General features: G+C 43.2%; 1 protein-coding gene across 2 annotated transcripts; it reads right to left on the bottom strand.

Moving 5' to 3' along the window:
• Window positions 1-672: 672 nt before the first annotated feature.
• Window positions 673-13429, bottom strand: OGFRL1 (opioid growth factor receptor like 1). 2 transcript variants are annotated; one of them, XM_069851435.1, is made up of 7 exons: window positions 13234-13429; window positions 10408-10494; window positions 9780-9861; window positions 6581-6659; window positions 6421-6487; window positions 6133-6278; window positions 673-4591 (listed from the first exon to the last, which is right to left on the bottom strand). In XM_069851435.1, the coding sequence occupies exons 1-7, from the start codon at window positions 13402-13404 to the stop codon at window positions 3820-3822; spliced, it is 1404 nt and encodes a 467-aa protein (XP_069707536.1). In that variant the 5' UTR covers window positions 13405-13429; the 3' UTR covers window positions 673-3819. The 2 variants fall into 2 exon arrangements, with proteins under 2 accessions (XP_069707536.1, XP_069707538.1); XM_069851437.1 differs by having other exon boundaries at window positions 9780-9858.
• Between the last annotated feature and the right edge of the window lie 10450 nt (window positions 13430-23879).

Genomic DNA, 23879 nt, shown 5'->3' with positions numbered 1-23879 from the left:
GAAATATTAACTATAATTACACAAATATCTAATACATCACTGCTGCAATCTTAGAGCAGGAAACTGATGAACTCACCAAACTAGGGAACAGCTCTCAAAGGCAAAGATTTTTAGCATCCTTCAGGATCATGCCTTAAAATATGAACAATATGGACAAAAAGAGCTCAGTTCTGCTCCTAGATACGTGCACACGCGAAATTGCTCTTCTTATCAGAACGGCCTGTGGTGCACACCCCATGTACCCAAGCATTCAGTCTCTAAACCAACACAGTTTCAGGTACCGAGGCACAGTTATGGCCTGGATAGGAGGGCACAGAGCTGCAACCAGTCTTAAAGTGCTGCGTGTTTGCATGATTTGTAGGATTGCCTTCACTTGCATGTGTGTGCATCGTAACATTTTGTCAGGTTGTGCATTCACATCCCCTCACCATAAGAAATCTGTGCATATACGCACTACTCCCACTTAACAGTATCAGAGGCTACTCACATGTACTTATTAGGGAAGAAACCCTGTATGGGAGGTTCTGCTCGACTGATGTATGAATAGCTCAGATTCGAGTAAAACTGTGCCAAAATATATTTTTGAAGGAACTATACAGAAATCCCTGAATACATATGCATATAACGAGACTAAGCCAAATTTAACAGGGAGCAAGCATTTTGACTTTCTCAGCACAACCACTACTTCCAAAACTGAGGTTGAATAACTAAGTCCTGGCATTTATGAGAATACAATCGTTTCAATATATATTGTACTGTAAACCTGAAAGCAAATACTTAGAAGCTTCAAACATGGGGTGCTTCTGGTTTCTAAGGCCATGATTCTGTAATGAAATGCATAGAGCATCCACTTGATCCTCACAATCTCAATGGGATGCCACAGTGTTTGATTGCCCTGCAATGAATCCTTCTTTAAAGCACTTGCAAAATCAGAAGAAACAACTCCTCCATGAAAAGAATGAGAAAACATCAAATTTTACATAGAAGAGAATTTGTTAGTTAAAGCTGAAGTGTCCCATGGGAACAATTCTGTTGATAAAACTATAAAACAAAGATTACAGAGTGCAGGAGCCCACTTGATGCAAAAAAACCCTCACGTACCTAGTCCCTGTAGTTCTCTGTAGGCAATGCCACTACTTTTCTCACTTCTGTGAAAACTGATAGGAATATACTGAGTTGTGGATTTAAAAAAAATAATTGCAGAGTTAACAGGGATATGAGTCCCAAAGTTCTTGACTGTATTTTCAGATACACTGGGCCCTTAATGCAGAAAGCCCTGTCAGATTAAAAGTACATTAAGTAGTTAATTAATGAGTGGACAACCAGCAAGTATGTATACATGACAGCTGTGTCACAATAACAGAATATTGTACTGCAGAGAAATCTTTAGGATGCTCATCCCAAGAGCTTTCTGGTATAAAATTAGAGCAAGATTTCTGTTTGGTGTTTTGTTTGGGTTTGGTTTCTTTTTTCTTTTTTTTTTTTGTTCAGTGGACAAAAGATCTCCTGAAGTCATCAATGTTCAATTAAATTACCGTATAAATATAATAACAGCCCCAGCATCCCTAATTTCACTTGAACACTATGCATTTTTTTAAAGTGTTTAACCTTAATACTAAAGCCCATAAATTGAAGGCTCTGTATAACTACCTATAGTTATATTCCTCATACACAGGGTATACATTTTCCCTACGCCATTCAAGAAATCCCTGTGTAAAAATCACGCTATTAAGTCGGCACGGTTAGGCACTCAAGATTTAAAAAGTCATAGGCAGAACATGAAGTTGTCCTGCCTGTGCATGCACATGGGGTCAGAGTCCTTAACTACATGGACCAATTTTATCTCAGCTTTTTCTGTCCCCTTCTGCTCTAACGGACAGAGGCAAATACGAACATGGGGAGACTAATTCAAGCCCAGGGTATAGCGAAAGGCTTCTCAGCACCTTTCCAGCTTTAAAGAGGCAGTGTATGGGAGGAATTCTGTGGGGGCATTTCTGCTCAGACAGACTTAATGACTCCTTCAGCGATCTGGGTTACCTTAAAAAATATCACATACGTATATTCCATTCCTTTCCTTACAAGTTAGCACGGGAGAAAGAGGGATAGGTCTTCCTTCTTCTATGTTTCTTTAGGATGGAAAGAGCCTAATCTTTGTCCATGGGTACCAAAATTTCTAACTGCCACTCTATTTGATCCCAAGAAACTACATAGGGAAAACAATGGATGAGGCATTGCCATGATGGGAATTAGAGAAAACAGAAAAATACTAGATATTTTGTCTATGCTTTGGAACCCCTGAAGACTTTGTAATTTTGAGTTAAAAGACATTATTCAAGTCCCACAGCACTCTGACACTCAAACTGTAGGCAGATACTTGCCTCATAAGATTTCATCAAAAATACATTAAAGGCAGTGGATAATATATACACTTATAAATAGAAAATAAATACAGAAGTTTTAGACTATTTTAGGACTGTAGAAAGTGTAAGTTCTACCCGAATTATTGCTTTCATTCATATTCTACATAATTAACTTGCTCAGTACTATCTTGTTTGACTGGATCGCATGAAGTCAGAAGAGGCTACTCGGGGAAAGCAGACTTTCTTTTCTTCAGCAAAGAAATTTGGGTAAGATCTTACTTGGGAAATTCCGACCTGCTGGGCTCCAGCCAGGCCAGCACACCAGCCCGCCTCAGGTTTCAGCCTATGATCAAAGTAACACTAAACTGTGAAAGATCTCTGATAGACAGCAAAAAGAGGAAACAGACAGCTGGAAGGAAGCATCAGGACTGCCTTGTTCTACCAGATGAGCAACACGGAGTTCAGCATTGTGCAGACTCTACCCAAAACGGGCCAAGAAACATCACAGTTCAGGTAAGATCCAGCTGCACAGCCCTGGTGACAATTTCTCTGAGGCTTTGATAATCAAGCAGTGCTTTGTGGTGAAGACACTGCTTTTCAGCCATCCAGAGGCTTTCCAGGTGCTGAACCCACATGGAGGATTTGCTTTACTATAGTTGATCAACAGAGAGCTTTCCCACTGAGACCAAATCTGAGTGATCAAAGAGATCCTATGATCATATGATCCCTCATAACAAATTAATAGTAGTAACAAATGAGTCAAAAGAAGAGAGAACTTAAGCAGGGACTAAAAGAAGTCTAAAGTGCAACTTCCCCTGTAGCCAAAATCTGTGGATACAGTTTCATTGTAAGTTAAACTTTCATTCAATGTACAATGATACCCAGCTGCATAGGACATTTTGATATCCGTTACTAAGTGCCTCCAACAAGGATGCTAATCTAAGGTAAAAGATGCTGTGCAAATACTGCGGTTAAACATGAACATAGTTCCTAAAAAAAATTCAGTAGGGAAAAAACTGTGCTCTCGAAATAATTTCTAATCATTTCATAAAAGGAAATCAACACTGAAAGCGTATTAAAAGAAACTTTAAAATTCTGATGTTTCAAGGCTTTCTAGTAAGTTATGCTTCTTTTGTAAAACAAAAATAATAGTCAATGAATTTAATGGCAAAAAAATAATTAGCTTTTCTATTCAATCTGTCTGGAAAAGATAATTAAATTCTTAGCTTTGAACATACATGATACTTTTAAAGAGCCATACCTGGCTGACTCCTGATAAACTGAGGTTGAAACAAGTAAAAATCATTAACCCAACAGAAGCATAATCTGATGCATTCACAACAACCATAGTCTCATGAACATTGTATACTACACTAGAACGAAATTTCACCCCAAAAGAAGGAGCGATTTAATAATTTGCTTCATTCAATACAAAACATAATGATTTTTAGCCTCAGGCTCATGATTTGAGCTCATCCTTGGGTTTCGTGGTGGTCCCTCCTGAAAGAGGATCCTTATCAAGGTTATCTTGTAGATCTACTGACGTGTTATTTGAAGAATCCTCAGTGTCACATAAATCCTTCTCTACAGTGCCTGGGTGATTTCCACAGTCATTGTTCAGATTTTCATCATCATTTTTTGAATGAGAAGCGTCCTCCTTTCTGTCTGAAGTATCACTAATTTCTTCTGATTTTGAAAGCTGACTGGTATCAGTATCACTGTTCTTTTCACTGTTCTTTTCACTGTTGCTCTGCCTAGCAGCATCACAGTGCATTTCTTGTTCATCCTGTTCATCGTCTTCCCCATTTTTTGTGAGTTCTACCTTTCTTTCTTCTGTTGTTTTACCAGCTGTGCTTCCACTTCCCGATGCATTCTTAGGCTCTTTTGGTTTCTTATGCTTAGAAATATAACTATTGTGAACAGAAATTGGAGATGCTGGCTTCTTATTTGTTTTGCTTCCCTCGGACTTCTGTTTTCTTGGGGGTCCCCAGATGAAATGCTCTGAGGGTGTATAATGTTGCTGGGCAAATCTCAGGAGTTTCCTCCTTTCTCTTCGGTCTCTAATAGTATACACAAAATATTCTAGAGCACTTTGCTTAATGTTGGGAATGGTATCTTCCACGAGGGCTTCATGGAGAATAAATTTCACTAGGGGAGATTTGAAACTCTCATATCCAAGCTCACCAAGACTTTTCAGAATTCGAGTGATTCTCAAGTAGTTGTGCTGAGACCTTTGGAAGAAAATGGTGAGAAAAATCCATTGAATCAGAAAAAAACCACCTTAGAGATACAGAAGTGGAACTGCAAAACTTCACTCGTTTTTATCACTACAGGTGTGTACTTCAGGCTTCCTGTACTTTCATTTCTCACAGCTGCTGAAGCTTCCTAGCACCTTTTTTGCTAGGATGTTGTGAATGAAAATTAATGTCTGTAAAATGCATTGAGGCAATAGACGGGAAAATATCAAACTGTGTATTAATGTTGATTCCTTCTGCTGTATATTTTCTTTCTGAGGAGAACACCCAGTCATTTTCTAAAATATGGGTTTCACAGTGCATTGCAGTAATGCAGCTACAGAACAGGATTCATTGCACTTCACTAATGCCATTTAAAAGCTGGGTCTCCAGTCTAGACTAGCTACCTAAGCTTATGATACCCAGGAGAAAAAGAGCCACCACAGGAAAGGAAGTCCCAGTGTCACAAGAAGTGTCTAAGTTAAATGGGACAAACTGTCTTCTTCATGTGCTTCTGAAGAGCTCTCTCTCTCTCATAAAATGCACATAAGTGAACAGTAAAACTTAAATGCCTAAAATTTAGATGGCTAAAATTAGGTAAAGAGAGTCCCAATTCCTGATTTAAAACTAGCTACTCGCTGGTGAGAATATAGGAATTACAATGTGAAAAATAGGCAGTGAGTAATTTTGGGCTTCCTGTTCTATCTGTGGCCTGAGTCCAAGCACAAACCCATGATTTGGTTCATATAATATTTGAATAAATAACAACTTCTTCCATTATTCGCTCAAAGGTATCCACCAGCAATCCTACCTGCAAGCTTTTGTTTGGACGGGAGTACAAAATAGTACAAGAAAACGCTCTTTAGCTCTAAGGTCAGAGGTATTACAAAAGTGGCCAAATGATTTTAAAAGAGATTTTGATACAATTAATCTTCACGGGACAAAATTATGCAAACTTATGCCCCTCCCACTGCCGATGAGAGGCAACAGCTATAATTTGCTGGAAGCTGGCCTGAAGTTTGACTGAATGCATGTCTAAATCCCTCCAGTTAAGCCCTGCAACTAAAAAAAGTATTAAATATGAAGCATTTCATGCTTTGAGGAGGGAGGGAGATCTTTTTATTTAGCTTCCATGTTACAGGTGTGGAGAATTTGTTTTTTCTGAAAAAGAAATGTGAACAGAAAGATAAGCCACTCGTTCTTTCCAGCTAGAAGCAGCACCTGGGGTCAGGTGAAAATGAGTTCAGTAGCACGACGAACAAATTAATTTGGAATTGTGATCTTCTTCAGCGCCACCTGAAGTTGTATTTTCAGGGAATTCACTGATGTTGGTTAGACCGGTAATGGGTGAGAAGCACAATCAAAAAGAAGGGTAAGGAGGAACATACACGTACAGACACAAACCAGTCACTGACCATTTCTTTTTCCCTTTTTCCTGACAATCTTTGTAAAATATATCTTCCCTTTCTCTAGAAAACAAAAGGCTAAAGAGAGATTCTATGGCAATTCTGGAGAGTAGAGTGCATGTCATTACTTACTCATTCAAATGCTGAAATCTTTCCTGCCAGTTAGCAGCTCGTGCTACGTTTCCAGTTTTATCAATTAGTTTTATTCCAAAAAACTCCAGCATCATTTTGTAAGCCAAAAGGAATCTTCTAATTGCTTCTTTTGTTTTCTTGAATTCCTAATAAACAAAGGATACATCAAAAATTCTAAGTGGCACTAAAGCAAGTACTTCTCCATTGTATAAAACAACTCTACATAACAAAAAGCAGTTATGTATCAAAATTGATGTGATGTTTTTTATGGAGCTCAATTTGTATTACCTCAATTTCATATGTAGTTAATTCTTTAGCATAGAAGTTCAGACCTTGTTCCCTCAGTGGGAAAAGCCTGTTAAAAGAAAAGGCGCATTACAGCATTACAGTATATGAACACTTAATCAAATTAATGCTTTGAAACAGAAATAGGTAATAAGTGACCAACCACTGTATGTAAGTGTGATTATGTTCCAGTTTTTCATAGTCTCCTTTCCATTTATTTAGGACTTCTTCAATATAAACCCCTGCATAAAAATAATTTGAAAATTGTTAGGTGGCCAAGAAAACCAGCATTCAGCGACAAAAAGTACATGCCATGTTAACATAATGATGGAATACACAATTCTCTTTCACATACTATATGAAATAAGGTCTATAACAGCCATAAACAAATTACTTTTAATTTAAAATGAATTCACTTACTAAAAATCAATTAAAAATAAGAGATTTATCAAATTTTAATAGAAACAAAACCAACTGACAGCGTTATTCGTAGGCAGAGGGCATATGACAATAAACTCTGTAAAATACATTTCCTGAGAAGTTTTCATGTCCTAGATCTCTTCATCCCACTGACTGGTAATTAACAAACCACTTACATGTAATAGTGCATCATGAATCACCTGCCATTGCTTCAATATGACAAAATTCTGCATTTATATTTATGTGTGTGTACAATCCCCACCGAATTAAGCCTCATTTCTGTCAGAAATCTCCATTCCAGGAATCTCTCCAGTCACAAATAACATCAACATTTCTCAATCTTTCTCAATTAGCCGTGGCCAAGAGTCGTGATGCCATCACCATGAGTTTGACCTTGGGGCCTCAGGTCATGCTCAACAAATGAGAATTTCAGCTTTTAGTGTTCTCAAAACAGTTGTGGAACTCAGCCAGTTCCTCTTGGAAAGACAGTGACAGAAAAAGGGGACGTGAAAAAGGAAATTAATCATTCTTTGTACTGAGACCAAGTCCATGAAATTCAGTCATGGGCCAAGGCACCTCTTTTCCAGCCACTGCACAAATACACAAAGTACATAAAGGGATGTTCCTATTTCAAACCCAGTGTAGTCCCTTTCCATGAATGAATGTTCATTGTTAGCCTATTTGTATTCTGAAACCAACAGCAGTTTTCAACTGCAGCACAGCCTCTCCTGAAGTCAAACAGCACAGGAGTAGCCTAAAAAGCCCAAAGATCCATGTAAAATCTCCTTCTACATATCTACATATCCACATATATGAGATCTCTCTCCCTCCTCAGTGAAAATTTCCACTTGGGTTCCCATTACAAGGGAGAGTTATTTGGCATTTTTCTGAAAGAAACAGAGAAAGGAGCCAATCAAAGGGGCTGCTAGGAAGATAGAGTTTCCAGGGCAGGCAAGGCCAGAAAAGGACCTCACTAAGAGGACCTCCTGCCATCACCAACCTGAATCCAGCTTTCAAAATAACTGCATTTCAGGTATTGCAAAACTTGCTTTTCAATTCCAGGGCAGAGAGACAGGCCAGCTCTGAGTCAGAACCACAAGCTAAATCTGCAGTCATGAAATTAAACTTCAGGTCTAGTATTGCACAAGAAATGTCTTTTTTTTTTTTTAATTTTAGTAAGATTCCTCAGTACTTCAGTCCCTAATGTGGTAGCTTAGGATCCCTCTAAACACTCCCACAGACCCACAGACTTAGGTCAAGGTGGTGGCTACTCTTTCCGATTCTCGATGAAACCTTTGGCACAACCACAACTCACAACTATCAACAACTCAGCCTCCATGGCCTATCAGCTATTTTTGACACCACCAACTGTAGTTTTCGCCTAAAATTTTTATTTTTTTTTTTCTTTTCACGAATTGTAGGAGGGACACCCACCTCTAGCTGCTTCTTTTCTCCTGGCTAATCCTCTTGAATTACTTCTTCATTTTGCCCTTTTAAGCATCACTCCTCCAGCCTTTTCTGGCTTTCAGATTCAGAATCTCTGTGTAATGTCTCTTGAATTTGCTACCTCTGTATTGGCATTCACAGATCTAGCTCTTCTTCCAGTCAAGCTAAGAACACAGTCTCCAGCATCTGCCTTTGGACATCTAGATAAAGCTCAAGGTTATTAAAACAAAGGCCTTATCTTTCTTTCACATAACCTGGTTTTCTTATTTGCTGAGGATATTATCACTGTCTTGACTATAAACAGCTGTCATTTTCAACCTTCCTATAGGTACAGCTTTGCACCCTTCTATGTAATGTTCCCTTACATCCAGCTTCCTACCGGAACTTTGATATTTTGTATCTCAGTATCCTCTTTTCTGACCTTGAAGAGCACCTTTTTGTCACGCTTACATCTGCTGCTGGTAAGATCATGTTTCTAGACTGCGGCTTTTTCAGAGTACCTCTTTTCTTTTTGCTTTGCATTCTTCCATTGTGAAGCCCTTTTCTGTAACATCAGACAAAAACTATACGCCTTCACTTCCAAAGCATTTTGTGACCTGTCCCTTCCTACCTTACCAGAATCCATTTGTTGCCTTGAGACTAATCCTGCCTCTGACAGGATCCTGACACGATGGAAGCCTTCACATCTCAGTTCTTCCGTACTCCAACGCGCACTTCAGCATTTCCTCCCAAGCTGCTCTCACACCGAGAGAATCTTTTTGCAAACACCTTCAAAGTAACCTCCTTGCCATTCTTTTAAAACTCTCAAAAGCTTATTTTTGGCTTGCAAAATTCTTTAGGCCACTGGCTCAGGTCTCACAGGCTGAGACTCCTGCCTACTATTCTAACCAAGGCTGGTTTATTGCCTCCTTCTGCTTCCCCATCTGTCTGCTTCCTCCCGTCTCTCATAAACTCACAGAGACTGTAAACTCTCTCGAGCAGAGTTTGTCATCTTTCAGCCCATCCTGTGTTTCTGCAGAACTTTGCATATGAGGTTCCTGTTACACTACCAGCACCACTAGGGACTCTGAGAAATGATTTTATTATTGTTATTACAATAACCACACATGAGATAGTTACAACACGTTCTATTTTTCTTACACAGCACTAGGGACAAAACCCATAACCCTACTACTCCTTTCCAAGCAGCAAGAGTCTGTGCAGCAACAGGGAGCAACTTTATCTTTGTTTAATAAAAGGTAGGGCCCCTACTGTAAACTGTACTACGTCATACTGAAAACACAAGAGAAAAGTACCACCTCCCTAGAGCGAAAGCTAACTCTGGTTTGAGCATAACCTGCTTCTGTGTTATCAACAAGCCACTCCAGCACGAGAGTGCAATAAATCATTACACATCTCCAATTTGTTTGCACCACAGTTATCACTGCAATTTCACTTTGTTACTATTATTAGTGAGCAGTCTTTTGCTATCACTATTAATGCCACAGATTACTCACCATCAGGTTTAAAAGGGATTTTATTTTTGTAAAAGCGAAGATTACACAAGTCATTTTGATACCGAAGATCTTTAAAGTTCTGCTGAAAGAAAGGAAACAAGACTTTATCAGCCTACAGTAACCTCTCAAAGAGTACCCAGAAAGTGATACTGTGCTCTTTGAATAATTTGAGGACTAAAAAATTCCAGAGTTTTAGGAACCACAGAGTTTTACTCATACACTAAAGACTTAGTTTACACAAGTTCCTTCTGGGTGGCACCTTCTCTTACCAAGGCAGAGGTGCAGCAGCAAGCACAGCAGCATCTCGGCTTCTGTCTCAAGGAGCTTGAGAGACAAATAATAACAAGTATAAACTCTATAATGTAGCCTCTGGGATGTTCAAGGCATAAGCCTTTTTCTGGGCTCCTAACAGTGTTCCCAGGTTTGCACATCTCACATGTTTGCATTTTCATCTGGGATGAAAAGGCACTGCACTAAAATTTCAGCCCTCTCTCACTGGCCCAATGGCTTTTGCATCATCTTTTTGATTCTTTTCGTATCTATTAGGCACCACAAAAGGTTTAGGAATGTTTGGGTTGTGTGCTGTCTTCTATTAAAAAAGGAATTTTAAACCATAAAATATTCTTACTGGATACTGGTGTCGGTACTTGTATAAATCCCTTGCTGCATAGAAGCTTCTCTTTGGCTTGGCTGTCAGCTCAGTTCCTTCACCACTCTGGAACAGTTAGAAAGTAGATAATAAGCACGCACAAACTCAGTAAATACTGAATTTGTGTAATATTAAAATAATTGTTTTTCATTATGGATTTCAACAAAGTAAATATACACCAGTGCATGTATTTGCCCACTGTTTGACCAAACACTGAAAATCTCCCTGCTGAATACTTAACACCACACACTTTAAACCTAAATTAAAAAATATCATAAAATCCAAAAGCAGGACTATGAAATTTCCTTCCAATAAGACTGAATTTGATTAAAATCAACAGGCTGGTTGTTGTTTCCAAATGCAAGTAGCCTAGGAAGCTCTAACACAATGTGAAATAAATAACAGAACATGAAAATGCAGGGAAAATACTAATTTTGAACAGGAAATCACACTGTTTGCAGAGGCTATCTGTCATGTGTACATTGACTTAATCGCTATCATTGCACCCTGTGGAAGAAAATGAATAGTCATGGACAAGCCAATTTGCAGTTCTAATATCTTCTTGAATCACCTTCTATTATTTGTTTCTCAGAACTTAAATTTAAGCCTAGTGAGAAGAACCACTAAAGCTTAAGATAAAAACACGCCTCATGAAAATACACCCGTATGAGAACTCGTACTGGATGCCAGTTGTTTGGTAGCTGTGACCTGAAACAACCAAAGCCCATCAAGGTCAATGGAAATAATACCAGGGACTTCAGAGAATACTTGTAAAAGCTGCATGCAGTGAAGAAAACCAGAAAATTAAGAGTGTATAGAGACTTTAACTTGCTACCAATAACTTTATTTCCTTCATAATTTCTTTATAACTACACTGACACGGAGAGTTTTGTATTTCTTATTCTTGTAAAATGAGACCCTACACTAAAACCAAAGGCCAAATGATGGAAAAAAATTGATTCCACTCCTTGCAATACACGTGTAAGCTCCCTGGGACTGCACTGGACATTTGCTTTTATTCTTACTCATCCTATTGCTTATTAATAACACATTAATGACAAACAAGCACCTTTTTTCATTACCCCTTTTGTGAGGCTGACTTTGACCATACTTATAGGCTAAACATGCTCATTCCAACCAGCAACAGCCCCTGACACTTGGTTATCAGGCATCGGTGATGGGCTGTCACCACAGATCATGCAGAAAAGGGAAAAATGCTTATATTTATTTATTTTTGCACGATGGCAGTTTCATAGAATCATAGAATCAGTAGGCTGGAAAAGACCTTTGAGCTCATCAAGCCCAACCGTACCTGTCCACAACTAAATCATATCCCTAAACACTTCATGTACCCATATTTTAAACACCTCCAGGGATGGGGATTCAACCACCTCCCTGGGCAGCCTCTTGCAGTGCCTTAGAATCCCTTCAGTGAAGAGATTTTTCCTAATGTCTGATCTGAACCTCCCCTGGTGCAATCTGAGGCCATCCTTTCTTGTTCTATCACCTACCACTGGTGAGAAGAGACCAACACCCACCTCACGACAACCTCCTTTCAGAGAGTCCTATACAATTTCCTCCCCGAAAGCCCTGGAGGCAAGAGCTGACCACTACATCAAGCACCGAAAAAGTGCCAAGCAGGACGATTTTGTTTTATTTCTGAAGTAAACAGAAACAGAATACCTCTAATAGGGCATAAAAGGATGTGGCTCTGGAGCGAGTCCAGAGAAGAGCAGCAAAGCTGGTAAAGGGGCTGGAGAACAAATCGAGGAACGGCTTACGAGGAGCGGCTGAGAGAGCTGGGGGTGTTTAGCCTGGAGAAGAGGAGGCTGAGGGGAGACCTCATTGCTCTCTACAACTACCTGAAAGGAGGTTGTGGAGAGGAGGGAGCTGGCCTCTTCTCCCAAGTGACAGTGGACAGGACAAGAGGGAATGGCCTCAAGCTCCACCAGGGGAGGTTCAGGCTTGATATCAGGAAAAAATTTTTCACGGAAAGGGTCATTGGGCACTGGCAGAGGCTGCCCAGGGAGGTGGTTGAATCCCCTTCCCTGGAGGTGTTTAAGGCACGGGTGGACGAGGTGCTAAGGGTTTAGCGTTTGATGGGAATGGTTGGACTCGATGATCCGGTGGGTCTCTTCCAACCTGGTGATTCCACAATTCGATAAAAGCACCCAACTGGTCCCCTCCACATTCAGTTCTAACTGCAATAAAGTCAAAGCAAACCCTTCATTTCTTTAGGGTCGGCGTTGTTCTAAGGTTGTAAGTTACACTGCCACAAGACAGAAACTCGCTTTCAACATTCCTCGTCTCTTCTCCCCGGTGCCCGACGGAGACTGGAGCTGAGGGAACGGCAGGAGGCTGTGCCCGGGGCGGGGTGGGCAGCAGGGAAGGCTCTTCACCCAGAGGAGCTCTGGAGCAGCCCCCGGGGCAGCGGGCACGGCACCAAGCCTCATAATATTCAAGAAGCGTTCGGTTCACGCCCTCAGACACCCGGGGCGAGCGTTGGGGTGTCCTGTGGGGTCCCTCCCAGCTCAGGACGCTCTGTGATTCCGCAGTCCCCGAGCTACCAAGGGCTCACGCCTCCCTCGCCGCCGGTCGAGATTCCCAACCCGCCGGCTGAAGAGGCCGAGCCGGAGCCCGCGGTGCAGGCAGAGCCCAGCCTCGCTCGGCGGGGCAGCGGCGGCACCCAACGGCGGCTCCCGGGCCTCCGCTCCCCGGGTCTCACCGCCAGGAGGGATCCCCCGGGCCCCCACCACGGGCTCCGGGCAGCCCCCGGTCCCCAGCCCCGGTCCCCACCCCCGGTACCTGCTCGGCATCCTCGCCCCGGGGCGGCTCCGGGGGCTCCCCGGGCGGCTCCTCCCCGCCTCCCGCCCCTTCCCGCGGCCCGCCGGGCTCCGAGTCGGTCTCCCAGGTGGAATCGCAGTCCTCCACCGTGGTGGGCTCCTTGAAGCTGACCCCGCTCAGCAGGCTGCCCATCGGGAGCGAGGCCGAGGGCCGGGGCGGCCGGCGGCGGGCGGGGCGGGGCGTGGCGGCGGCTCCGCGGACACGCGCGGGGCGGGGCCGGGGGGGCTGGGGGACAGGGGAGCGGAGACCCGGCACAGACCCAGCCCCGCACCGCACCCACCCCCATCCCCACCTCCACCCCCACCTCCACCCCCATCCCCACCCCTATCCCCATCCCCATCCCCATCCCCATCCCATCTCCATCCCCACCCCCATCGCATCCCATCCCATCCCCATCCCCATCCCCATCCCCATTCCATCCCATTTCCATCCCATCCCATCCCCAACCCCATCCCATCCCATCCCCATCCCCATCCCCATCCCATCCCATCCCCATCCCCATCCCCATCCTCATCCCCATTCCATCCTATTTCCATCCCATCCCCATCCCATCCCATCCCATCCCATCCCCATCCCCATCCCCATCCCCATCCCATCCCCATCCCATCCCATCCCATCCCATCCCATCCCCATCCCCATCCCATCCCATCCCCATCCCATCCCATCCCATCCCATCCCTGCACCAAGCCCCACACCCAGCCCTGACACAGCCCCACACCCAGCCCCACATCTATCCCCACACCCAGCCCCACATCTATCCCCACACCCACCCCGGCACCCAGCTTGCATCCAGCCCCAACCCAGCCCCGATCCATCCCCGCACCCATCCCCGACCCAGCCCGCATGGCCAGGGGCCCCTGGCGGGACACGCGTGATGGTGACAAAGGGGAGCAGTTTGGATGGGCTTCAGTCACGTTGTCAGGAGCAGATGAGAACAGTCTTGGCTAAATCAAATGGGAGAGAATGGCAGTGCTGGGCCAGGGCAGGTTCAGGCTGGATACTAGGAAAATGTTCTTCACTCAGAGGAGTGATGGAGCAGCTCCCCAGGGAAGTAGTCACAGCATCATAGAATTGTAGAATAGTTTGGGTTGGAAGGGACCTTAAAGATCACCCAGTTCCAACCCCCCTGCCATGGGCAGGGACACCTCCCACCAGCCCGGGCTGCCCAAGGCCCCATCCAACCTGGCCTTGAACACCTCCAGGGATGGGGCAGCCACAGCTCCCCTGGGCAACCTGTGCCAGAGCTTCACCACCCTTATGGTGAAGAAAGTCTTCCTAATGTCTAGTCTGCCCTTCTCCAGTTTATCCCCATTCCCCCTTGTCCTATCACCGCAAGCCTTTGTGAGTAGTCCCTCTCCAGCTTTCTTGTAGGCCCCTTTCAGGTACGGCGTCAAGCCTGACAATATTCCAGAATTATTTGGACAGTGCACTAGGACACTCGGACCTGGATGGGCTTTAAGGTCCCTTCCAACTCCAGTCATTCTGTGATTCTGCGATGTGATGATGGGGGAAGGCAGAGGCATGGGCATCTAAGACAGACTGAGTCATAGCACAGGCTCATAACTCAGCCATGCAGTAGTGGCAGCATCTAGGTGAGCTGGAACAGCACATAACCTTGTCTGAAACAAGGCCAGGCAGGGTAGACAACATATATACAATGTATAATACAACCAGGGCATTCCCAGCAATTTCCTGTCCTTGGGCTCAGAGAGTGCAGCTCATACACCTCAAATGAACCTGAAGGAGGCTTCTGTGTGACAGGGGTATGAATGCTCCAGGACTGCACCAGGGGACTGGGGTGGCCCTGGGGAAACCCGTGCTCCACCGGAGATGGCGTAAATCTCCCCTCCAAGGAGGCGCATCCTCAGGAGATTTCTCCTCTTGGAGGAGACCTCAGTGTCCCTTAAAGGGTTATGAGAAATGCAACTGGTTGCAGATGTTTATCAAGAAGAGGGGATGGCAGCTGCCCTGGAGGAGTGGTCTGAGAAGGAGATGCTTATTCTGTGACAGAAGCAGATGTGTTACCGGCAGTGTGCGAGCACGGGTTGTCCTCTAGACATGGGAAAGGTTGCAGAGAGATGGACCTCAGGGAATATACAGGTGCCAGAGGAGACAGGAGCAGCGGGGGCAATAGTGTGGTAACCAGCAAGATATAGCTGCTCCTAAAATCTCTGAGAGGTTGGGGATAAAACTAACATGACAGTCAAGGATGGATTTGGCAGGGGCAGTGTATTTTGTATTTGGGAGAGCATGCCTTTTGGACAGAAACACTGCCTGGAGCAAAGACATTATGGACTGAAGGCTTAGCATGGGTTTCCAATGGCTGCTCTCACCCTTCTGATTAAAAATGTGTTCTTCCTTTCTAAGCAGAGTTGACAGGCTTCAGTTCACGCTCACAGACTTCTGACTTTTCCTTAAAGACAGTTCTGTGGTGTCTGGTGTATTGATTGCTCCTGCAGATGTCCACTGTCATCAAGTCATCTCAATCCTCTTCTTGGTAAACCAAGAAGGTCAAGCTGCTTCAGCCTCTCACCATAAATTATCTTCCCCATTCCCTCACTCATTTTCATGCCTTTTTTTTTTCCTCCTGACACTTCAATGTTTTAGCATCTTCTTCATGTGCAGGTACCAACATTTTAAGTGGATGTCAGGATCATCAGTGCAGAGGTGATGTCATCTGTGTATTCTTGTTTCCCAACCCACTCTCTATAAACCAAAAGGTCATTTTGACTCAAGTTGCCACGGTGTCATGCTTAGGTGCATTCATACCCCTCTCACACACAAGTCTCCTTCAGGTTCATTTGAGGTGTATGAGCTGCAAGCACTGAGCTCGAAGACAGGAAATTACTGGGAATGCCCTGGTTGTCAGGCCTTGTTTCAGACAAGCTTATTTGCCATTCCAGCTCACCTAGATGCCACCACTGCTGTGTGGCTGAGCTATGAGCCTGTCCTATGGCTCAGTCTGTCTTAGGTACCCACGCTTCTGCCTTCCCCTACGATCGCTTGCCTTGGCCAAGGCAGTTCTCCTCTTCTGCTCTTCTTCCAGTGCTGGAAATGGTCATTTAGGGATACTCACTGAAGGATTTAAGAAATGGGACATTTACTTAAGAGCCTTTCCCCTGACATGTCTTCCCAGCTTATGAAATAACAAAGCTTTAGAAACCTCCAGTGCAAAAGGTTACGGACGAGTCTTCATTTTTAATAGCCACCAACAGACCTGCTCCAATACCATTTACATATACTTTTGACCCCTGTTACACAGTGAAACAATGTTATATAGTTTAAAGAAATGTTATCTAGTATATATATATTAGGATGTAAAATACTATAATTCCATTTGATGCTGGGTAGTTCTTTTTAGTTCTTTTTTTAATGAGAAACAGATTATGATTGTTCCCTATTTGCCTCCATGCTTTTTACAATTTTATACACTTCTGTCACTTCTATATCTATTGTTTTTCTTCTGATATGCAAGGTCCTACCCTAATGTGTCTTACCTAGCATGAAAATCATTGTATTTCTCTCACCATGCTCGAGAAGATCTTTTCCTGTAGGTTTTCAAGCTCTACTTCTACCTTTAAAAAAAATGTGGTATCCAGGAATACATGTAGGTTCAGCCTCATTCGTGCCAGTGGACGGCAAGAATAAAATTTAATATGGAATAAAAAAAATCCGCATCAAGAAGGCACAAGAGGGCAATCAGACTCATGCTTGTGCCTCACATTTTTGGAAAGTTCCCTCTTATTTGGCCTCATTTAGAAGAAAGGCAGAGTTGCTTCCTGCTTCAACAGTATCTCCTCCCACGCTTCTGGCATAGTTTGAAGGAAATGACTTCAGAAATTCTGATGTCTGGAACCTGTTTGTCACGGCTGCCTGCTGACTAGCTGCTTCCAGTGACCAACATCAACCAGTCTGGGTACACACCAGCCCTGCCTCCCCTCCTCCGCTACAGTTTTTTTCAATACTCCCTTACACAAATTGTATTTATACATGGGGCAGTGGAGCCTCATAAACGTCCCACTGAGAATCAGGTGAAGGTTTTGCTGGGTTTGCATGGCAATCAATCCCAGAAACAAAAGATCTTCCTGCAAGAAAGCTCCATCACTTGTGTGAATAACTGCATCTTATTATAGAGAGTTCAGTTCTACCTGAAGAGCAAAGCTGTCAACCAAACCTCCTCACGGAGCTTTAGGTGGGTTTTTAAAGGATCTGGATCTCAGACCACTGATCAGAACTGAGAGTCAAATTAATTGACTTTATATTGCTACGGGATGCCACTGCCAGGAGCATAAGACTGCTTTGACTTGCTTACAGTAGTCCATGCTGCTGAGGCGATGTGGTGGAGTTTCCTGAAGGACTGGGATGTAATTTTGGAGTGCCTTAAGGGCTGATAACTAGGTGTACCACATTTCTCGCAGTCTACAGAAGAAATGACAGCAATGAGACTGGCTGAAGCCTACAGTGGTGGATTGCTAGGGTGGTGCAGGTTTTTACTAGCCAACAAGAAATTTCATAAGGCTTTATTCACTGCTATGAAGGAGCTTATTATCCACAAATAGGCTAGAAGCACTCTCAAATTAGAAACTCAATTGACTGATTGTTGGTACGACACTGTAAAAAAAAGCAGTGGTACCAATGATGAAGTCTTCAAAATATTTCAAATACTAATCCAAATAATTTTAGTTTTATCTGGAGTCAACAGTCATGCAGTTGGTTTGCATCCTTTAGCTCATCATTGAGCAGTGGCTAGTTCTAAGTGAGTTTGCTCAGGAAAGGAAGATTAAACAGCTCTTCTGGAGATCAACATCCAGCAATGGGGCATCCACTTTGTGCCTACGGAGACCTGGCTGCACTGTTGTGCAGCTGAATGAGGAACAAAGGGTTCCTTCCTTGAAGGAGTCATTTGCTATTTTTGTCATCTGTTACTTGCAGCCGTCTCTCAGCTGCCCAGAAGGATGTGTTGAACCTTTTGAGATAAAAATACTCTAAACTTCGGATGTGGGGGACCAGATCTGCACTTTGACAGATGTGTGCATTTTGTCTGTAAACAATGTCGTCTTTCACAGTTACAGCTTATTGTTGGTTCTCCTTGTGAACTGAAGGCAGTCAGGATTCATGAATAGGCTCCAGCACCTTGCATAGCTTCCTAAAGTGGTATTTGATGGCTTGAACAGATCCCTATAAGACATATTTTAGTTAAAAAAAAAATAAATTAATTTCCATTATCTCACAGTTGGAACTGGTAGTAATTTTTGAGAAGGTGGTGAATTTTTTGCACCAGAATATTCCAGTACAACAGAAAATGACTAACTGCCAGCGCCAGGAGGAACTGTCTTGATCAAATAGTCTGACTTCTGCTAACATGGGCCAGGGTAGTTCTTTCTCTGCCCATTTCTGAGGAATGATAGAAGATCTAGAGAAATGCAGACCACCATCATATCAAATACCCAGGGAAGTTGGGTGCTCCTGCCCTGGAAGTGTTCAGGGCCAGGCTGGATGGGGCCTTGGGCAGCCTGATCTAGTGGGACCTGTCCCTGCCCATGGCAGGGGGGTTGGAATCTTTAAGGTCCCCTGCAACCCAAACCATTCTATGATTCTATGAAATACTGACTTTCATAAACCTGATGAAAAAACACAAGCATTTGAATTCTGGTTGTAGACTTTAAACAGCACAGATTAGTGAAAAAAACCCCACTTTTTTCTTTCATGAGGATAAGATTTTATAAGGACTTCAAAACAGATACCAAATCACTTTCTGGAAACGAATGCTACGTGTATATCAGTGTGATAACTATAAAATTTTATCAAAGATTAAATATGAGGTAATTGTAGTACTTCATCATTACCTTGGGAGGATGTTTTGAATAGGCTGCCAGAGAGGTCAATTAACAACGGTGGAGAGTCTTACCAACCCAATATTAAGGTGATATAAAGCTGGGAGGATTATGCATCCTTAGAGGATATGAATAGACTACAAAAGCCACTTTGATAAATGGCAGAAGAGGCAAAAATAAATAACGGTAAAATGAAATCTAGTCAAGATAATGTAAAATGATTCAGAGTAGATACTTAAATATACAAAAGTTGACTTCAGAAATGCAGAAAGGCAGCAATACAGCAGAAATATCTGGGATTTACAGTATTTATTATTAACATATATTTGGGCAACGGTCTGAATATATTTGGACACCAACGTACAATTGGGCAAGTGCACAAAATTAGGCAGGTATGACAATGGTTTGTATGCAAAAGATGTAGCTGACTGGTATTTTAATAGGGTTTGTTAACTTCTTGGCTTAAAGGAACTCGGTATTCACATCAAATATCTGACCATGGTGAATTTTAATCCTCTTGTTTAATTCAGTAATGCCTCAGACTGAAAAATGCCAGGCCCAATGTAGTATCTATAGAAGGTGAATCCAATTTATAAAGTTGTCCGTAATTTTCCTCTAGTGGATGTCATTGGAAATGATTAACTAACTGAAAACACCGAAGGCAGGCTGTAAATTTGTGTAAATTTGTTTCCATTGAATCTTGAAATTATTTTGCAGAGAAGAAAAGGCTTTGCATAGATCATGCTAGACATTACAGATCAGTGGATTAAACTGACAAAAGGCAGTGGAAGTTCTTCACTTTTTTTGCTGGGTTATGATTAAGGTCCCTGAGGACCTTAACTAAATTTCTGCTTATTGGACTGTCTTGTAGTAGGGCTCTGTAAAAAGTCACAACCAAGGTAAGCCCAAAACCAATTCATAAAAGAGTGTGCTACCTTAAGATAGTCTCTCTAGGTGATCAGAGATGTAGTCTCAGTCTAGTCCTTAAGTTGGTAAGATTCTGCTCAGTTTCTTCCCTGACTGGCCTTTCAAACACAGCACAAGACTGCAAGCAGTTTCCTGAGAGGAAATTAATCCAGTTGTAGGATTCAACGTGGTCTAAATGAGCTGCCGTGCAGCAATCCCTGATTTATAGCTAGAGTCCTACATCACCCTTGTGGTGGACTGTAACCAGCTGCCTGGGTTAGCATGCTCAGCTCTTCTGCAGTGAGGCTTGGCTATGGAGCATCAACAGGTCACACACCTGACACCAGTGATGAGAAATTACATTTACTAGCTAGAAGTTCACACTGGGTTAGGTGATGCCATTAGAATCATGGGATCATAAAATCACAGAATTGTAGAATAGTTTGGGTTGGAAGGGACCTTAAAGATCATCCAGTTCCACCCCCCTGCCGTGGGCAGGGACACCTCCCACTAGTCCAGGCTGCCCAAGGCCCCATCCAACCTGTCCTTGAACACCTTCAGGGATGGGGCAGCCACAGCTTCCCTGGACAACCTGTGCCAGTGCCTCATCACCCTCATAATGAAGAATTTCTTCCTTGGGTCTAGTCTAAATCTTCCCCCCTCCAATTTATAGCTATTCCCCCTCATCCTATCACTACAGGCCCTGGTAAAATGTCCCTCTCCTGCTTTACTGTAGCCCTTTCAGGTACTTGTTATAAGGTCTCCTTGGAGCCTTCTCTTCTCCAGGCTGAATAAGCCCAACTCTCTCAGCTCATCCTCACAGCGGAGGTTCTCCAGCCCTGTGATCATTTTTGTGGCCTCCTCTGGATCCATTCCAGTGCAACAGTTCCATATCCTTTTTATACTGAGGATTCCAGAACTGGACACAATACTCCAAGTTTTGCTGAAGGGCTCTTGGGCTGCACTAGGCAAGCTAGTAATTTTGGCAGTGAAACCTTGAAAGACAAACTGAGAGTGTGATTCAGAAGCCCAAACACAGGCATCCAAGTGCCCTTGGCAATCCCTTAGTGTAACCATCTCCTGCTGCAGAAGTGCTCCATAGGCTTGGTAGGTAACTTGTATGTAGCTGCCAGCCCTGTGCAGATGTCTTGGCTACAACAGGACATCTCAAATGGAATGATACACCTGCTAGATGTATGCTTATCATATAGAAGCATAGGCCAACTATGCCTACATGTGACTGATTGGTTGGCTGGAAGCACTTTGAAAGCTGTATGGACTGTATTGACCAGAGATCCATTTATCTAATGGACGCTTACATCCCTAGTTAGCTTGTGTGTAAAAAAAAATTTAGGTGCTTTATTACAAACTCAGTCCTGCCTCCAATCTCCCTGAGCATCCAAATCTATGTTGAGAAGGTGTACTACAGGTGGTCGTTGCCATCACACATTTAAATGGGCATTTCTGGTCTGAGAACACACAGTATCTCCTGTCTTGAACTTCCAGAATTCCTGAACTGGGCACTTTCAGCCTGTGCTGGATGTAGGATCTGACTTAGCCAAGCACCCTCAAAACTGTGCGATTGTCTGCTCTGGGATATTAACCAGAGACACAGACTGACATCCTGATCCTGACCAGGATTCTTATTTGAGGGATTTGCATGCCCTGAGGTATCTAACACGTAGAAGCCCAGGCATGAGCTAATCACACAGCACTCCTTGCACTGGTGGAGAAAAGTAGGTACCTCCAGAGGATGATCCATATCGTCCTAAGAGAGGCACTTTATGTATGTAAGCTAAATCACTAAAGAGTTGTTTGTCTCTACTGATAGTAAAGGAAGCCAAGATCTAGCCAAACTCAGGTTTAGACATCAGACTTTCAAATTTCAAAAATTACATGATATGACACAGTCCTGCACTCCTGTAATTCTCTGAAGCTTTTAGACTTTTACTAGAATACCCAAATTCCCATAGGAACAGGAGAGGGAACCCAGCTGAACTAGTGATGAACGTCCCATTCCTTGGCATGAGGAATATCTGTAATCAGGTCATACCACATAATGCGATTCCAGTGAGAGATAAAGAGGACCCTTGTTTCAGAGTATTTGTTGCCATGTATTAAGAACTCAGACTTCAAATCTCTTCAGGAAGAAAGGGCTTTAACCTTCCTGCCACTTCCTATTGAACTTCTTATGCATAAGATCACAAAGACAAGGAGACTAACTAGACTAACTAGAAGATTGTCTCCTCCTTGGTTTTTGAATGAACAGACAGTTTTTGGCCCTAAGACCAACAGAGAAGGATGAAAGGTTGTAAAGAGATTATAGCATCATAAAACCCTGATATGTCCTTACACTGTGCTTTATTCCTCCCCTAAACGCAGCAGAAGTTGTGCAGAGCCACATCTCCATCCATAACAAGGAGGCAATAATGAATCCTGTTCTTCTCTGCTTGGGTTAAATGGTCTGATTTTAAGGTGACATAAAGCTGGGGCATCCCCTGAGAGTCCAGCCGAGCAGTCCCAAGGCACAGCCTTTGCAAATTTGGCCTCCCTCTGCCAGCTGAAAGAGAAGCACGCACAGCAATGCTTCAGTTTGACCACACCACGTGCTTGTACTGTCCCTGTAAAAGATACTGACAGGAAACCGTTATTTCAAGACCACAGACTCTGCTTGTTCTTTCTTAATGGAGTTTTTATCTGTGATTGCATGCATTTATGTAGTTAGGATTGTGTAGCATAGTTGTTTCAAAGATCTAATTTACTTCAAGTTGATGTGACTCATAGGTGTCATAGGATCCATGTTTATAAAAGTCCATGTTAAATAAGATGCATTGGTGCAAGTCTATATTTTGCTTTTGGGTGGACGACTGTGGATTTCATACAGTTCATCAAGGAAAATGCCTAAAATCATTGATCTTTGACAAACTCCGCAATAGTTTGTTCCAGTCAGAGGCTGGCACAAGGCCAGCTAAAACAACTGGGACAACTACAAGCAGCGACTCTGCCACTAACTGCTTTTCATCCTTTGCCATATCATGCTTTGTATGCCATCTGTAGAAAACCTACCTAAATATAGGGTATGGATAGCTAGGGAAGAAGTTCATCAGGAAAGCTGGTTTTAATTATGTCACTGATGCTCCACAGGGCTTGTGATTCAGGCACACACGCATTGACTGAGATGTAAAGCAAGCAAACAAACACAACCAGAAACAGACATCATCAACAATACCGGCTTTAATTTACTTATCACAGGCCTGGAGATTTTTAGCCTTTAGCTAGCGTAGCTTTTGGGCTAGTTCACTTAGTTGGAGCATTCAGCACAGTATTAAAACACAGCTCCAGCTCCCCAGCTGCACTGGGCAGAGCCGTCTTCTGCATCAACGCTGTCTGTTACTCTTCGATGGCACCTCAGAGTGACCTTTCCCCACACCTGCCAGTCTCTGGATGACATCAAGGTGGGCAGGCTGGAGGGAGAAGACTGCACAGTTGAAGAATTCAACTATTTTGAAGTGATTAGGAGCAATAAATGGCCAGTGGTTCCTGAGACAAACCTGTTTTGAGATGGGACTGAAGAACGTTGTACTTCACATAACATGAGCATCAGAGAAAACCGTAAGCAGTTGGTGCACACAGATTCTGGAATGAAAGGAGTGATTTTTTTATCTTACTTGTTGCCCCTGTAATATTCCCTATCACAGGCTTCCTGAGATCACCAGAGGACAGCCTCATCACAGTACTGTTGTATCCTTATGTTCTGAAGAAAACACGCTAGTAAAGCCTGTAAAAGCCTCTCCCTCTTTATCTCCAGGATGCCAGCAATACATTGTGTACTTGCCATCTCAACAGAGCCTGCAAGATGGTAAGCTT

This window comes from Phaenicophaeus curvirostris, chromosome 2 (genome assembly GCF_032191515.1).
Source record: "Phaenicophaeus curvirostris isolate KB17595 chromosome 2, BPBGC_Pcur_1.0, whole genome shotgun sequence".
NCBI classification, from domain to species: domain Eukaryota; kingdom Metazoa; phylum Chordata; class Aves; order Cuculiformes; family Cuculidae; genus Phaenicophaeus; species Phaenicophaeus curvirostris.
The sequence above is the reverse complement of the archived record's forward strand: the minus strand, read 5'-3'. Positions and strand labels throughout refer to the sequence as shown.